At 42.4% G+C, this 18,805-nt stretch overlaps 1 protein-coding gene across 5 annotated transcripts in view; it reads right to left on the bottom strand.

Annotated features, from left to right (window-relative positions):
• LOC133442057 (zinc finger protein 239-like) overlaps positions 1 to 18,805 on the bottom strand; it is a 38,459-nt gene extending 19,654 nt beyond the window's left edge. For 2 of the 5 annotated variants that reach the window (XM_061719955.1, XM_061719958.1), the window contains exons 1-2: positions 18,554 to 18,805; positions 2,298 to 2,370 (exon numbers count right to left, since the gene is read on the bottom strand). Coding sequence is in view for 3 of the 5 variants with exons in the window: in XM_061719958.1 (XP_061575942.1) it covers positions 2,298 to 2,370; positions 18,554 to 18,748 (268 nt within the window). In the remaining 2 variants the exon portion in view is untranslated. Of the gene's footprint in view, positions 1 to 583; positions 2,371 to 18,553 lie in introns of those variants that run through there. The other 3 variants (XM_061719956.1, XM_061719959.1, XM_061719957.1) reach the window with 2 other exon arrangements.

Here is an 18,805-nt window from a genome sequence, read left to right as displayed (position 1 = left end):
GGTCCAGTCTTAATCCTGGACCAGCAGGTCTACGTGGTCTCTGAAGACTCGCTACTGATCCTGCATCAGCAGGTTCCTCCAACAGAACCAAGGCTGACATTGTGATTGACAGGTTACATCTTTGTGCTCCTACCTTTATATGTTCACATGGTTTATTGTGAGATTGTTGCAGTTCCACTTGTGTGTAACTTACCTGGTGTTGTGGGGACTGTCAATTCCTTCACATGTGGTCGTGAACTTATTGTTCCTCATATTCTGGACTTCACTGCATCACCAGTGATTATCGCCAATGGACAAAACCTCAGAAATGTGCGTACGCCAGCCTTGATGTGTGCGTGAAGAATCGCAACTTTCAACGTTCAAATAACTTTTTGAACATCTGACGTTTTTTTTTTCTATTCATGGATTTTACTAAATATCCATACGTGATCTTTTTAATAAATATGATATGAAACATGATATATTCCTGTACGATTAAGTTTTTTGACAAATCATCCTCAAACCTTTTAGGTTTGACAAGTACAATCCAAAAAATTAATTGTGCCAAGTTTGGTGTTAATGGAGACTTCAGGTAAAAGGGTACTGAAATTTATTAAATGTACAGAAATTGACAAAAACAGTGGATTTAACATCAAAATATCAAGAAATGTTAAAAGGGGCAAATTTAGCAAAGCATTCGAGGAATCGATCCTGAAAGTTCAGCTCTCAAGGACAAATAGTTGATTACATATATAATACATACACAGGAGTTAGCCAGTGGGAGGAACATCTTCCTAGCTCACATCAGGAATATACAGTGACTGTTGGGTATTTCATTTTTGGAGACTCTAATTATCCTTTGCAGGACTGGCTCTTGAAACCATTCCATGACCCTGGACGACTGACAGCAGAACAGTCTGCGTTTAAGCACAAAGTCAACCGAGCACGAGTGGTTGTGGAAGATTAATTCAGCAGGTTGCCTTCTGTTATGTCCGACTGGTGAAATGAATGGTGATGACTTCCTGTCCACTGCATAATCTGTGTGAAAGTCAGGGAAAGACTTATGAAACATCATAGGATGTACCTGCAGCAGCACCACTTCAGCCAGTGGTGGCAGTGGCTCGGGGTAGAGAGGAGGAAGGCAGAGATGTTAGAGATGCGCTAATGCAGTATTTGTGGAATAGTTGATGCTATAGTTAGATTACATTCTGTATCTCAGTATGGTGTAACAATAAAGTTGTGCTTTTTGCAGATATATGGCTTTTGTCCATCCATCCATCTTCATCCACTAGATGTTGGACTGGTTATCGGGGGCAGCAGTCTGAGCAGAGATGTCCAGACTTCCCTCACCCCACACATTTCCTCCAGCTCTTCTGGAGGGATTCAGAGACGTTCCCAGGTCAGCCAAAAGACATTCCCTCCGGTGTGGCCTGGATCTTCTCCTGCTGGGACATGCCAGGAACACCTTCCCAGGCGGTGTCCAGGGGGCATCTTATGTTAGTCTTTCAAGTTTCGGTATGATGTTGACTGATTATTTTTCTTTTTTCTTTTGCTGTGCTGAGGTGTTTTTTTGCAATTCCACACTTCATACTGATCACATCTTTAGAGTTTATCACTCGTGTGAGTACGTTGGTGCTTCTTTAGGTGACTTGATGTGGTAAAAGCTGCACCACACTGTTCACATCTGAACGGTTTATCTCCAGTGTGAATACATTGGTGAGTCCTAAGATGATCTTGTCTGGTAAAAGCTGCACCACACTGATCACATCTGAACGGTTTATCTCCAGTGTGAATACGTTGGTGAGTCCTTAGAGTACTTTGTTGGGTAAAAGCTGCTCCACACTGATCACATCTGAACGGTTTATCTCCAGTGTGAATACGATGGTGAATCATTAGCTTTCCTGACTCAGTAAAAGCTGCTCCACATTGATCACATCTGAACGGTTTATCTCCAGTGTGAATACGTTGGTGAATTATTAGACTACCTGATGTGGTAAAAGCTGCTCCACACTGATCACATCTGAACGGTTTATCTCCAGTGTGAATACGTTGGTGAGTCCTTAGAGTACCTTGTTGGTTAAAAGCTGCTCCACACTGATCACAAGTGAACGGTTTATCTCCAGTGTGAATGCGTTGGTGAATCTTTAGTTTACTTTTAGTGATAAAAGCTGCTCCACACTGATCACAAGTAAATGGTTTATCTCCAGTGTGAATACGTTGGTGAATCTTTAGTTTACTTTTAGTGATAAAAGCTGCTCCACACTGATCACAAGTGAACGGTTTATCTCCAGTGTGAATCATCTTATGTTTTCTCAGACCTGATGAAGTGTTGAGGACTTTCTTGCAGTGATCACAACGATAACTTGTGGGTCTCTCTTTGCCTTTATGTTTCTGTAAGGACAGAGAAGAAGAATTAAATCATCTTGTTTGCTGACTCTTAAAAGCTTTTCAGTTTCTATAAAGTGCTGTCTGTCTAAAGTGCTGTTCTTGACAGCCAGAGACCTTCAGATGAAACACCTCAATACGTCAAATCAAAAGTGTAAATGGTTGTAGTGACTCCAAACCAAAAAAAAGGAAATCACTGAGAGGCTAAGTGAGGGAGCATGGTACTGCTGACGCGCTGCATAAACGACAAGCCATTTCCGTGTTGTTAAACCGTGTCCGCATTTATTCTCCTCCAACGCTGGACAAACAGCAAAAAGCAAGGCAAGGCAAGGCAAGATGTTCACTCTCTCTGTCCGTATATTCAAACGGTAATCAAGCGGTATTCATGCGGTCAACAAAAAATACACTCTCCCTACTCACCCCCTCTCCATGCAGCCGCCGCGGTGAACAGGTTAATATATGCCCATTCATTCATTGACCCAGATTACTACGCCTTGACCACACCCCCTGTGACATGAGTGACAGGTGTCAAACTAACAGCTGATGCCAACATAAACATAAATATTTAGCATATGGCACCTACAACCCAGCCCCTAATTATTATCACTGGAATAATTACATTATAATTAATAAACAAGAAACCTGAAATCACAAAAATCCACAATTGTCCTTGTTGATAGTCCATCACTATGCTCTTCTCCCTGGAACACAAGTCAAATCCTGTTGAGTCCAGAAGTTCAAATACAGTTTCATGGAGTAAGCTTGACCATGTCACACTGTCAGTCAGTAAAGTCAATCTAGCTGTCCAAAAAAAATAGTCCTCTCCGAACTGAGGGGTCAGGCTTCTGCTGTTCTTTGGTTCTTCTCCTGCAGACTGAATCTTGATGATCTCAATCTTCGACTGTTCTTGAGTGATGGTTTCTACCGTTGCAGTGTGCAGACTGTCTCCCTCTGTGCCGCTGCAATTGTCCTTCTTAGTGTTGATTGAGATAGTTTCATGGCTTTCGTCTCCTTCCATACTGGTTCCATTTTCAGCCGGTTCTGACTGATATTTGACAGCTGTATCATTTGTGTTCGGTGACCAGATGTCATTTTTGGGTTTCCCTACTCCACATAGGACCACCTCCTCTTCAACTGGTGTCATGTCTTCTCTTTGCATCTCCTCATGACCATTTTGTTCTCTTGGGTCAGACTCAAAACTATCTTTCTGGGGTGATGCAGGTGCTGGTTCTGCTTCAGCTTCAGCAACCATCTGATCATCTTCTGTGACATTGCCCTCTCTTCCTCCTTTCTTCTCACTTTCATCCTCATCATCTCCTTCTCCATCATCCTCATCAGACCCCAAATGTGCACCATATTTGGACACATGAGGAGAAGATTTCTTCTTTGGAATGTAGCCAGTTTTCCAGCCTCTTTTACAACGTTTCTTCTTTCGGGCTGTGTCTTTTGGGGCATTGTCATTGACATTGTCATTTGGAGCAGGTTGGGGCTGTTTGGGAAGGACGTGGTAGAAGGAGGGAGCACATGTAGTGGAGCAAACTCTTGTTTTGCGTGACTGTTTGATCTCCTCACAAATCTTCTCAAAATCCTCATCTAATTCTTCTTGGATGATAGCATGGACGGTATCCTTTAATGCAGGGGTTCTTAACCTTTCTGACCTTGGGGCCCAATTTTTTCAGTACAGAGTGGCCCGGGGCCCATTAAATATAAACACTGTATAGCAGGGGTATTCAACTAAAACTTTAAGAGGTCCATTTAGAGAAAATTTACTCAAGCAAAGGTCCAGAACATCATAATATATACGTATATATGTATATATACCGTAATTTCGCGACCATTCGGCGCACCGTGTGGAAAGGCGCACCCTCATTTTTGTGTGTCATTTTTAGATTTAAAACATACATATGGCGCACCGACCCAAAAGGCGCAGTCTACAGAGCAGAGCTGCACACACGCGTGCCGCAAAACACGCCGGCCGGAAAACACACACACACCCGCTGCAGAACGCACACACATGCAGAACGCACACACAAGCACACAAGCGCTTATTTAAAAAATAGAGCGGGAGCAAAACCTCTGTTTCTGCATTAAAGAGCTCCGCTAATTCAGCTGCGCCAGTCCGAATTTCCTCGGTGTCAGACACTTTCTGCACAACAGTAAATAAACTTTTCATACCCCGTTGTGCGGATCCTCCACTGCGCAGAGCCCGTCTCTCCCCAGCGGGGTGGAGCAGCGCGCGTCACAGCGGCTTTAACCGGGAATGTGACCTGTTCGGACCGGCTGGGACCGAAGCCACCCACCTGTATGTGAGCAAGGGCTCCCGGGGAAAGACCAGCGGCCTTTCGGCCGGATCTGCCCCGGGGATGGTGCGCCCTGGCCCGGCAAACCCGCGGCGGGAGCCGGGCGGCTCCTGAGCGCATCCTATGCATCTCGTTTACCGGAGATCAAACCGACAGATTTGCCTGAAAATCTCGCAGGGTGAAGTTGGTCCGACCTGGGACAGACCCCTGAAATCCCTGCTCCTAAAGCGGGTGGGAACCAGGAGAATTTGATCTGATCCAGCTTCGGGAACCTGGAAGTCGGGTTGCAGCAGCGCGCGTCACAGCGGCTTTAACCGGGAATGTGACCTGTTCGGACCGGCTGGGACCGAAGCCACCCACCTGTATGTGAGCAAGGGCTCCCGGGGAAAGACCAGCGGCCTTTCGGCCGGATCTGCCCCGGGGATGGTGCGCCCTGGCCCGGCAAACCCGCGGCGGGAGCCTGGCGGCTCCTGAGCGCATCCTCTGCATCTTGGTTACCGGAGATCAAACCGACAGATTTGCCTGAAAATCTCGCAGGGTGAAGTTGGTCCGACCTGGGACAGACCCCTGAAATCCCTGCTCCTAAAGCGGGTGGGAACCAGGAGAATTTGATCTGATCCCGCTTTGGGAACCTGGAAGTCGGGTTGCAGCGGTCCTTCCCCCTCAATCACGTCCGCAAACCATGGGTGCTTCACACCCCCCACCTTCCCCCTTTAACGTCTGTGGCTGGTGTCATTCACGTCCGCAGACCACGGGTGCTTCACACACCCCCCCTTTCCCCTTGTCTGTGGATGGTCTCCTTCACGTCCGCAGCTCCCCCGGGGCTTCACCCAAAGCATAGATATGGCGCACCGTTTCATAAGGCGACCGGCACATTTAAAAAAAAAAAAAAAAAAAAAAAGGGCGCCTTATGGTCGCGAAATTACGGTATATATATATATATATATATATATATATATATATATATATATATATATATATATATATATATATATATATATGTGTGTGTGTGTGTGTATATATTCAAGTAGCCTCATAGTTGTATCAACATCTGCATCTGACTGTTATATTAAAAAAAAGTACATATTTGCCAATTAACATGTTTAACTTGAATTAAACATATTTTTTTCTCTTAAAAATAAAGTAGATTTTATTTTATTTTTCAAATGCTATCTTATTTTATTTCTCTACCAGCAGTTTGAATTTCCCCTTTTCTTTGTTAATTGTCTCAACACATTTTTATACTAAATTAATATAAACACATCTTAAAAATTTAACAGTTTTGCAGTTTTTCTTTCTTCCCTTCTTATAATCTTATGCCCCCACTTTCTGTTGTTCAGTGAGAGAACTGAGCTCTAACTTCTCCTGCCAGGACTTTAAATCTGGGCTGGATGGTGTCAGGTTCTCATATGCATGTGGAGGTGCTCATTGATGAGCCTGAAACGATATTTAGTTGTAATTATGTTCACTGTGGAGAAAGCTGCTTCACAGCTGTATGTGGACCCAGACATGTTTTAAGATGGTCAGCTTATTTTTCTGTGACTTCAGTTCAGACTTGAGTGGATATGTTTGATGAAAAACTTTGTGTTTTGTTTCAGTGGCGTTTCACTTTCGCACTTTGAATGCCACGGTCTCTGAACGTATGAGACACTGGTTTTGTCCCAGTGGGAAGACTGAACAGGATGAATTTGTCCATTCCGGGTTGCATATTTAAAAATACAGCGAGGACAAAAATTAGTTTGATTTTACTTTAAGTTATTTACATTAATAAGTTGTCAGGACTCAGTGTGTCGGGTTTCATCCGAGCCTGATCAGCTGCGACGGGCACAGCCCGCACCGCAGCTCTCTGGTCGCGCTGCAGCAGTTACTTTCCGATGCTTTTTCGAAAGCCCGAACAGTCCAGTCCAGCAGACACGACAGCCCACGCATCTACCATCCTTCAGCAGTAGCGACGGAGCCCACCGCCCGAGCGGCAGCCTCAGCCGACCTCCCCGGCCGCGGGGACGCGTCAGGATAAATGATCCCGTCGCGCTCGCTCGCTCTGGGCGCAGACCCAAGTAATCGACCCCTAATCCTGGCGGATCCAAACCTACTCTGTGCAAAATTAAGGATTTTCTCTGTAAATACACACCATTTCTCTTACTATTACACGTACAGCTAGCTGAGTGTCTTCTTCTCCTCATTTGGTTGGGAGTTGCTATGCAGTCCCGCGGCCCTCGCGGCCCACACGTACAAAACTGAATTTTTTTGGCGGCCCACTAGATGGCGCTCGCGGCCCAAGTGTGGGCCGCGGCCCTATGGTTAAGAATCACTGCTTTAATGCACATGCTCTGTGGTGGATCAGGCGATCTGAAGGATCCCTGTCTGGGTTATATTCCAGGTTATTCTTCCAGATGAGATCCACATCCTCGAGAAACTCTTTGACTGTCCCGTAATGATGGCGGTCTATTTTGGACATATACTGGACTTGCTTCCACCGTCGACGAGCCCCTCGGACCTGTCCCTTTCTGCGGATCTTAGCCCGTCTGAACTTCTCTCGGTGCTTGACTCTGGGATTACGGTCAATTTTCCTTCTCTTTGGTGTCAGTCCCTTGTTCTTAGCCATCTGGTAAGTGATTCCTCTCTTGGCGTCTGCATCCAGCTCATCATATTCACCATCATCTTCGTTCTTCTCCAGCTCTTCAGCTCGTGAGTTATTGTTCTTCCTCCTTAATTTCACCCGCTTCTCCACTTCGCTGTAGAAGCGTAAAGCTGCTTCCTCGTCCAGGTCCGAATCTGAGTCCGAGTCCTCATTAACCTCGTAATGGCCATCTACAAGTCTGGCAGAATCCTGGACCAACTCCATGAACCTTTGATCTTCTCTCGACTGGCCCGGTTGTTCATCATAGCCGCATTCTGGGTAGTCTGTTCTGAACTGCTGCTTCCAAAGCTCCTCTAAGTTCAGAACTGAGATTCAGTTAACGGTCACAACATCAGTTCCATCACCACTGTCTCCTCCCAGTGGTCCATTAACAGTCCTACCCAGAATAGTCTTAATGGCATAGGGTCCATCATCCACACTACGAATGACTTGCAGCGGTTCCAGTGCCTTTGGTACATTTGTTCCAATCAACAGCTCGACTTCGGACTCAATCTCAGGTAAGTGAACATCTCCCAAGTGAGGCCACCTCTGAAGATCTCTTTGACATGGAATATTTCCCTTATGCACTGGCATAAACTCCTGGGTATAGGTGTTGGGCAAATCACAGTATGTCTCCCCGTCTAAGCCAGACACCTCCAGTCCTGTGATCACATAGCTGTTAACAACCTTCTCTTGACCCATTGTCCTTAAAAGAATTCGTGTCTTTTTCCCTGAGAGGTTGAGCTTGTTCATGAGGTTCACTGAGCAGAAAACAGCCGTGCTACCCTGATCCAAGAAGGCATAAGTCACCACTGTATGGTTACCTTTTTTGGATTTAATCTGCACTGGCACTATAGGAAGCTTGCAATCATGACCACCAGCCCCAGTAAGCCCACTGGATACCAGAGCACAGCCCAATGCGGCGCCTGGTTCTTCCTCTGTCACTGGATCCTTTTCTTTTGAGTGGATGTGGAGCATTGTGGGGTGTTTCAAACTGCACACTTCGCATGAGAGACGCTTTCGACAGTCCTTGCTGATGTGTCCTATACACAAACAGCCAAAGCACATTCCCCTTTCCCTCAAAAAGGTGATCTTTTCAGTGTGAGGCCTTTTCTCCAACAGAGGACAAAACTCCAAAGTGTGTCCACCCTCACAAAACAGACAGACTTTCTTGACTGATGAGATCATGTCTGGTCTCCTTCCCTCTGTTCCAGTGTTATTGTCCTCTACAGTGTTCACATTTGTGGCAAAACTACTTCCTTTTGGCCTCGGTCTAGGGTTTAAGCCGGTTCGATTCATGCCTCTATTTAATGCTGGTGATGCATCTTGAATGTCCCCAAATACTGGATCTGTTAGAATCCTCGCTTGCCTTTCAATGAAATTAACAATATCATTGAATGTAGCCCTTTGGTTACGCCTCTCTTGTATTTCACAAGCAGTCGTCCTCCATCGATCCCTTAGCTTGTAAGGCAGCTTCTTTATTATATTAGCATATTAGCAGGCATATCCATTTCAAACATGTACTGCACTTCGTTCATTGCATTCAAACATCCTCTGAGAAATAAGCTGTAGTCTTGGAGCGCTTTAACGTCCTCTGATTTAATCGGGACCCATGACAATGCCTTGTCCATATAAGCAGCTGCAACCCTTTGTTCATCTCCAAGATGTTCCTGAAGTAGCATTTTAGCCTGAGCATAGCCCATATGTGGGTCCATATGTTGGCAGCTTCGTACAAGATCCCTTGGGCGACCTCTGGTGAATTGCTCAAGGAAGTACAGGTGATCACTATTACTGTCGGACTTGCTTTCAACACAATTTTCGAAGGCTCTCATAAATGTATGAAACTGCAATGGATCACCATCAAAGACCTGAATCTCTCTTTTGGGCAAGGATGAACATTGCTGCTGTTTTATCAGTAATGTTGTTATTTCATTCTGCCTTCTCATTATATGAAGAAAATTGTTTTGCTCCTCATTGCTTACTGAACCTTCAGTGTTGAGAATGGTTCCACGTCGCATCTGATTGTTCTGAGCACTGGATAGCTTGGGTTTAGGGAGGTGGTGCTTTAAAGCAGGAGGCTGAAAGTGAGCAGCATGGGTCAGCCTATCTGATTTAGGTCTTGTCACCTGTTCGCTGACCATGATTTTTGATTGCTGTGTTTTCAGGCTCCGAGGAATGAAAAGAGGGGCGTCCATATTGAGCTTTGTTTTTTCTTGTTCTTTTTTTAGATAAGAATGCATTGCATTGGACCGGTCTGTAACAGAGGTTTTAGAACCAAAAGAGCTAGCAGCCCTTAAAACACTCAATTTAGCCAAGTGTGCAGCAATTTCTTCTTCCAACTTGAGCTTTTCTTTGCGTTTCTGTATTTGCTGCTCTTCCTCCTCCAGTGCATGCTTATCCTGTAGAAGTTTTTGCCGTGCCATTAATGCAGCTAGATCAGCTTCTGCCTTTATACGAGCAGAGGAGGTGCCTGATACAGAGGACCTTTTACCACTTCCAGAGCTTTTTCCACTTGCAGCACTTTGTGCAGATCCTCCACTTTGCACATTTGAAATGCTATCATTTGGTTTCACATCATCCATCCAGCCTGTGTCCAGTGTTGCTGCCTGGGAGGCATCGTCCATTTGAAAGTGACACACATCCTCTGTTGCTGCAACCAAGTCAATTTCAACAGGATCGAGAACATGTTCCTTTTCAACCAACCACTGAATCACATCATTCTTGAATCTACTGCTGTAATTTTCAATACTTGAGAACCAACCATTCTGTTTATCCTTTTCATCCTCAGGTAACAGTGGAATTATTGTTTGATGTAGGTTCACAGCAGTGTCAAGAAGCTGAGTGAGAGTTTGCAACTGGAATCTCAACTCTTGTGCATTTTTATTTTGTTTCATAAGCTCTTTCATTGCAGGTATCAAGTCTTTTATTTTATTTACGTGTGTTTTACGTTCCTTTTGCAGACTTTCAATTTTATTTGCCAAGGCCTTTGCAGTAAGTTTGACATTTCGTTTAGCATTCATTGCTTCAGAGCCATTATTTTCGATTCTTTCATTTATTCCACTCATACTGCCTTTTTGAAGCTCAGGAACTCCGTGATTTGCGCAGTGAATCAACAATACACCCAGTAAAGTTTTCAGGTTTTTTCCGTTTTTTTTCTCCACAGATCGTTTGGGTATATATTTTTTGTTGACAAAGTTGTAGTGACTCCAAACCAAAAAAAAGGAAATCACTGAGAGGCTAAGTGAGGGAGCATGGTACTGCTGACGCGCTGCATAAACGACAAGCCATTTCCGTGTTGTTAAACCGTGTCCGCATTTATTCTCCTCCAACGCTGGACAAACAGCAAAAAGCAAGGCAAGGCAAGGCAAGATGTTCACTCTCTCTGTCCGTATATTCAAACGGTAATCAAGCGGTATTCATGCGGTCAACAAAAAATACACTCTCCCTACTCACCCCCTCTCCATGCAGCCGCCGCGGTGAACAGGTTAATATATGCCCATTCATTCATTGACCCAGATTACTACGCCTTGATCACACCCCCCCGTGACATGAGTGACAGGTGTCAAACTAACAGCTGATGCCAACATAAACATAAATATTTAGCATATGGCACCTACAATGCTTAAAACTACTAACACGAAAACCATCAAAACATTTCATTAATAGGGATGGGTATTGATAAGATCTTCCAACCATTTTTCATTCTGCTTAACGATTCAGTTTTTATCGATTCCTTTATCAATTTTCATTTTGGAAAAAAGAGACAACAAAAAGTTGATTAGCATCACAAATATAAAATAAATATTCTCCTATAGAAATGAACAAATACAACATGCATCATTCTCTGGCAATTCCCCGATTCCAAAATGTTTCTAAAACAAAAAAAAGATAAATAAAAAAAAATAAATAAAATTGTCCTTTTTAAAAGATATATGAACTGAGCATTCAAACATAAAGCCAGTGAGCCAGTGACAAATACAATCAAGGCAGAGTTCTCCTCCTGCACGGTGTAGTGTTGCTGTAGCTTTTCAGGATGGGTAAAATCTCACCATAGGTTGCACTTTTGTCACTGGAGACTGCCAGTGTAAAGGTGTAAAGCTTTTGCATGAGCAGCACAAACTCCTCTGCTCTTCTTAAGTCCTCATTTTATCAAGGAGTGGCATGTGTTTGGGTGGCTCAGAGGGGTAACATACACAACTTCAATATTTAAGTACTATTGTGCTTTTCATTTGATCATGATCTAATAATTTACATGCAAACATGTCTATGTTGCCTGCAATATAAAGTATCTTACTGAGCACGTTTTGCTTCTCCTTAAGGACCACTTTTGCCAGTCCCAGACTTTTGCCAGTGTGGGACCTCTTCATCCACACAAATCACCAAGCGAATTCTTGCTGGCCAGTTGGAAATTGCAGTGCAGTTATACAGTTTCTGAGTCCTCGTATAGATTTATTGTTGACCAGTTTAACGTTGTTTTTTTGTTGTTGTTTTTTTTAAGTAATATTTGTTCTCTAGACTTGTAAAGTCTAGAACTATTTCTTCAAACTTTTGACCGCCACTGCCAAGCCTCAAAAAAACCACTGAAGGAGGAACCTTTTGGGGTGAAGTTTGCCAGAAACTTTGGAATTTCAAGATTCCACCAACAGGGCAAGGAAAAAAACACCCTACGGTCAGTGTTTTTAGATACAACCCCATTATTATCACTGGATGATTAATGTTTGTTGAACCCTTTTTGACCTGCCATAGAACAAGTCCATCTAAGCATATTTTTACATTTTTGCATAGGATACTGCCATTTTATTGAGTATTTTTATTTCCTATACATCAAAACAACCCATATAAGCCAATTTTAATAATCTGTATGTTGCAATTGAGGAGGAGTTATGGGGAGGGAAAAGGACTCGGGAGGCATTATCGAGGGGTCCTACCTAACGTGACAGCCCACTGTCTGTTTGGTTGGTCTTGCTGGCTTCACCACCATCAGAAGAGTTGACTGATGCAGGAGATAGAGGAGGTGGCAGATCAATGCTGAGTAACATGTAACATGTGTTTCTTAAGTTGTGACCCGAGTGTCATGTTATACAAAGGTCTGTCATTTTAGTAGGCAGTTGCAATTGACAGCTCTGCAATATGCTGATTTATGACTTTGTGGATGAGAACCTTGCAGACATCACTGTCTTGTCATTAATGAATGTCATTAACTGATGATAAATATAACCTTCCAAGAAAACACTTTTTTAAGTATCTACAAATCAGAAGCTTCATTTATTCCCAAATTAAAACCACTTTGGTACCCTCACTGTCCAACATTGAGCAGCTCACAGTAAAACATTTACATGATAGAGGCCAGTTGTCCATGTTCTACAAAATATTACTGTTAGGTTCCAAAGAAAACTCTCATGCATATCTATCTGCTTGGAAGAATGATCTTCAGGTAAACATCTCTGTAGAGGACTGGGAGAAGACATGTCTTCTTGCCCAAACCCAAACCATAAATACTAAGTGCAAACTGTTACATTATAAATGGCTGCTCAGGACCTTTATCACACCAGTTAAATTACACCATTTCAATCCCAGTATTCCTGACAATTGCACTAAATGTAATGAAGAAATAGGAACGTTGTTTCATTGCATGTGGAGCTGTCGTAAGCTCCAAGTGTTCTGGAAGGAGGTTCTCAAACTGGTTTCTAAACTAACAGAAAGCGTTATTCCTGTTGAAGCCAAAATATGTTTACTACATATATACCCTGAAGATTTTCCAGCAGGTACGAAAGAAAAGAGACTTATTAATTTCTGCTTGTTACAGGCAAAACGTGTAATTGCATTGAAATGGAAGGATATTGTGGGACCTAATTCTAATCAATGGATTAAGGAGATGTCTAGCAGTTTGGCATTGGAAAAACTTACTTACATAGTAAGAGGTAAAGTCAAGAGTTTTTATGAGATGTCAGGGCTCCAGACTGCGACCAAATGCTCGCATTTTGCGACCAAAATTTGAGTATGCGCGACTGAATTTCATGTCCACTCGCACACGTGTGACCAGTAAATTTGCCAGTGTTTTTTTTTTTTTTTTTTTTTTTTAAACGTTAAACATGGAAGGGGTGCGTCAATGAACCCCCATATTTGCAGGCCAATGAGTGTGAAAGGGAATGAGTCGGGGGATCTATTTATTTATTTATTTTTTTCATTTAATTTCACCAGCTCAAAGCAGGTATTACGCCCGGACCACATTTAATGCGACACAACGCGCTGCCGCCGCGGCACATGAAGTTAGAAGAAAGAGATGGTTTTAGTAACATCATGCTCAGGCAGTCTGCAATGGCCCAGACGGGAGACACATGTAGCTCAGTGCTTAACTTTTATTTTTAATCCACTCTATATTCTTCTGGTTGTTCTCCGATATGTTCCCCTAAAGCCTGAATTACGGTTCCGCCTTAAATCGACGCAGACCCGCCGCCGTAGCCTACGGCGTGGCTCTGCGTTGTTGTAACGCGGAACCATAAATCAGCCTTCACCCGGTACATACATAGGTTTCTCTAAACATCTGTTCCCGCTACAGTTTTAACTAAAAGAAAATGTGTTCCAATACAGCATCATTTTATTTTGAACACTGCCAAAACTCTAACTTAAAACGTAACTAGAACTTAAAATTTGCTTGACACAAATGAAAGTTAAATTTTAACACGTGGGAAAACACCTAACCTTTTAAGTGATGTGTTATCAGGTGTAATGGCCTTTTTAGGTTAGAAATAAGAATATTTCTTGGTAAGATCCTTAGTTATTTGAGTGAAGGCAGTGAATTTGGTCAACTGGTGTAAGTTCAGGGTTTTAGTAAAGACACAAGTAGGGAAATGTTATTGGCCAGTACCCCCAATATTTGTACATTTGTTAAGTACTGTGTTTAACAGTTAAATTCATGGCTGAAAGGTTACTAAGCACTTTGTTACCAAGCACTTTTTTATCATGTGAATGTATGTTTTTTTTATATATAATGACAGCAATGGTGCTGTCAGTTTACTTTATGTTACGGCATCTTTAAAAGTGCACAATAAAATGTAACACTGCATTTGAAACAGCACATTGTGGTAATTCATTAATCTATTATGAAATACGTATTACTAATACACTGAAATGTAGTAGAAATGTAAACATTTGGTTAGCGTGTCGATAAACGATGTGCGCTCCTAAAATTTCTGATTGTGCCCCTAAAAATTTTCAGTTAGGGGCTACTGTGCTCCTAGTGAAAAAAGTTAGTCTGGAGCCCTGGATGTGGACGCCTTTCTTACAATGTATGAGTGACGTGAGGATGTAAGATGCTTGTGAGTGGATAATTGTAATTGTACTTTTATTTTCAGTCTGGTTTTACTTGTGAAACTGTACTCCAGCTAAGGTAACTCAGGTGCAAATAATAACTTGGTTGTAAGAGATAAACAGAATGATGACTGATAATTACGATTTATTTAATTTAAATATATTTTATTTTTTCTTTTAATTTTTTTACTTAAAATTTTTTTTTAATTTGTATTCACTCATTTATTTCTTCCTTTTTTATTTATTTCTTCAATTTAATTTCCCCATGTATATGTATATATGAGTATATGTGCATATGTGTATGCATGTATGTATATGCAGGCTTGTGTGTATGTGTATATGTACATAACTGTATTCTTTATTTAACATTTTGACTGAGAATGTTGTGTTATTGGGGAGGGGAGGGAGGGTTTTTATGGATGTCTGTTCTGTATATTTAATGAAAAAAGCCAATAAATATATTGTTGAAAAAAAAAAACAGAGCTCCTGTGGATCTGATCGTTCCTTATCGCCCGTCTACATCCCTTTTTTAATTCTCTCGTCAGCCACCAAGGTTTATGAACATCTGCACCTCAGAGTTGGATCACCAAACAGACGTTTGCGCTGTATAATAAAATCACTGTGAGCCGCCAGTCGCTCTCGCACTGACTCCCGCTTCCTGATTCAAACGTCTGACGGCCCCCCGACCAATCAGTGGCGTGGAGGGTGATGACGTCAGATATAGTGCCGGCTCAGCCCGGTTAGAACCTCAGCAGAAAAGATACAGAAAAAGTATGTGCTTGGCACGGCTCCACCCGCCTCGGCCCTTAGTGGAAAAGCGCAAGACGGGGGCGTGGAGGGTAGAAGCGCTGAGTAGATACTAGTGGAAAAGAACCATTTGAGACCGGTTACTGAACTATACTTTTTTTTTTAATACCAATTTTATGAAATTAATTGTAAAGAGTAAAAAATGTCATAACACATTACCTAGACAGACCTTACCTACATAGAAAACCTACGCTCTGACGATGTGGATGACGCTTGGACACACAGATACCTGGTTGCCAGGTGTGATAAGTGAAGCTTGGACACACAGATACCTGGTTGCCAGGTGTGATAAGTGAAGCTTGGACACACAGATACCTGGTTGCCAGGTGTGATAAGTGAAGCTTGGACACACAGATACCTGGTTGCCAGGTGTGATAAGTTTCCCTCACAGTCACCACCAGGTTACTGAACTGACAGAGCAGAGTTCTGTACCGCCGTATCTCTCCCTCAACCAACCAGGCGTCCCAATACTTGACCACAATTTAACAAAAGTAACATCTGTTTGTCATCAAGAGCTTTTGATTTAGCTAGAAAGCAATACACAAACTTTACACAACAATATAATATTCAGTTAACATTACATTGTTCACATTTCAAGTCAACGTGGTTCCCCTCTTCAGTTGCAGCAACGTTAACCTAATACAAGTAAATGGACTTATTTTCATAAAGCGCCTTTCTACAAATAAATTTACGTTTTACGTCTCATTTATTCATTCACACATGCACTAATATACTTGGGAAACAGTTAGACACCAAATATAATATATTTAATCTACTCAATGGCAAAAATAAGAACTTTATTGATCCCACATAGGAGTAATTCATGTTATATCAGCTATAGAGAACAAGGTAGTGCCGAAAAACTATATATATATATCAGTGTTTCCCCTAGAATTTTTTTCAGGCCCGGTGGTACCCACCGAAAAAATCCTAAACAGACGAGGCGCGTGGGACGGCATATTGGACATGTAGCAATATAACAAAGTTTTACATTAAAAATCATTGTAGGCCTATATTGCTGAATTATATCACTTCAATGAATTCATTAGGCTTAATCTAACCTTTAACCAAAGTGTCATGGGCCAGAAAGGTCTGACCCCATAAGAGCATTGAGCATCTTTTCTATATATTTCAGAGGGATCTCTATGAAAACCCTCTGGGATGGTCCTCTTAACGGCTGCTTGTGCTGACGGCATATGCCACAAAACATCCCTATTCACAATTGAGATTATATCAGTTATAAATAATTTAAACATTGTAGATTTGTTTTACCCGTTTTGTTATAACAGAGTTACATGCATTTGACTGGGGCGAAAATGAACCTTTAGTGGTTCTAGTGGAAAGACAATCTATTGTCCGTGTTATTTTCATCATTATTGCTTACCAAAAAAAAGAAGCTCAATCAGAACAAAAATGTAACAACAAATTGGAAATGTACCATGGGGACTGTGGTACAACCAAGGGCTGTATTTATGGTTATTAAGCCATTTGGGATCCCAGACAGATGTTCTGTGTTTAAATGCGTTGTTTTTTACTGGGTCACCAGTCGGACCGGTGTCAGCGACGGTAAAGGCTGATTTATGGTCCGCGGTACACCAACGTAGAACCTACGGCGTAGGGTACACGGCGACGCGCACGTACGGTGCGTGTCTCCGCGTAACCTACGCCGTTGGTGTACCGCAGAACCATAAATCAGCCTAGACGCTCATACATGGCTGGCACTAGGACCCCGCGGACGCATGGTGCGTGTTTTCCTTCATGCTTCCCTGCAGCGTCTCATGCAAACATAAACACACGGAAACATTTCTTTATATCATGTTGTCTTTCTCCCGCGATATTTTTTCTTTTTTTTTTGACTAGCTACAAACTCTATACATCCCATAATATATAATAATATGCCCGCTGTCAGCAGCGTTACTAGGCAACGAAGCAGGTTGACTCCCGTTGCAGAACAGCTGCAGAGGCTCCTAAACGTAAATGATAATTGATTTATTTTTTTTTTAGGCCTGGCGGGGGGTCTCGTTGGCCTGGCGGCCCCGCCAGGCCTATATAATGGTACGGGAAACACTGTATATGATATATATATATATATATATATATCTCCTAATAAAAATAAGAAAAATAGAGAAACATATTTTCTCATCAAAAAAGAATATTTTAACATAAACATATTTTAAAATTTTCAAGTAACAAAATAACATGTTTGAACCATTTTTAAGATTTATTTTATTGTCTGAAAAATGATTCAAATGTTATTTTATTGCCTGAAAAATGGTTCAAATATGTTATTTTGTTATTTGAAAAATGTTAAATTTGTTTTGTTGATGAGAAAATATGTTTCTCTATTTTCATTATTTTTTTTAGGGGGGATATATATTGTTTTTCGGAATTACCTTGTTCTCTATAGCTGATATAACATGAATTACTCCTATGTGGGATCAATAAAGTTCTTATTTTTGCCATTGAGAAAATTAAATATATTATATTTGGTGCCTAACTGTTTCCCAAGTATATTAGTGTGTGTGTGAATGAATAAATGAGACGTAAAACGTAAATTTCTTTGTAGAAAGGCGGTTTATGAAAATAAGTCAATTTACTTGTATTAGTTTACAGCGCAGTCTTGAACATCCAATATGGCGGCGACGTTGACGTATCGCAGCAGCTCCATGGGGCGTCTACGTTTATATGTCTATGCTTTTGTTCGGCAGCGCATTCATTCAAGCCCGGTTTTTGGCCCTTATGGCTTGCCATACTTTTAGCGGCGTTCATGGACAGCAGAAAACGCCGGTTTTTACGCCACTTGTTTAAAACGCGGCCTTTTACGGCGGGTTTTCTGCTCATAATGACGTCTCCTCCGACTTTAACCCGCCGGCGGCGTCTCCCTCCCGGGATAGGAGCTCCAACAAACCCCGCTGCTCTGGAGATGTTGCTGCTACTCGGTTGTAGAACCAACCAGATGTTTCCAGAACTGCAGACACTCAGGAGTTGGTGGGGACATTCACACATTCACATATTCAGACGGAAACACGTTTCAAAGTCTCCGAGGAAGATCACGTGTTTGTGTTTTCTGCGGTTCCGTTCAAAGTTACGGACACGGAATCAAATAAAGTGTTTGGATCAGAATCAGCAGAACCTGGACCTGAACACTGACCTGCAGACCAGCAGAGGAAGATCCCGCTTTGGTCCTGATGCTGGACTCCTGGTCCTGGTTCTGATCCCGGTCCATCTCCGAGTCCTGGTTCTGATCCCGGTCCATCTCCGAGTCCTGGTTCTGATCCCGGTCCATCTCCGAGTCCTGGTTCTGATCCCGGTCCATCTCCGAGTCCTGGTTCTGATCCCGGTCCATCTCCGAGTCCTGGTTCTGCTTCGTTCTCGTTTAGTTCTGATCCTGCAGATCTTCAAT

This window comes from Cololabis saira, chromosome 4, assembly GCF_033807715.1.
Source record: "Cololabis saira isolate AMF1-May2022 chromosome 4, fColSai1.1, whole genome shotgun sequence".
In the NCBI taxonomy this organism is placed as follows: domain Eukaryota; kingdom Metazoa; phylum Chordata; class Actinopteri; order Beloniformes; family Belonidae; genus Cololabis; species Cololabis saira.
Note: the sequence above shows the minus strand (reverse complement) of the source record. Positions and strands in the feature narration are given on the sequence as shown.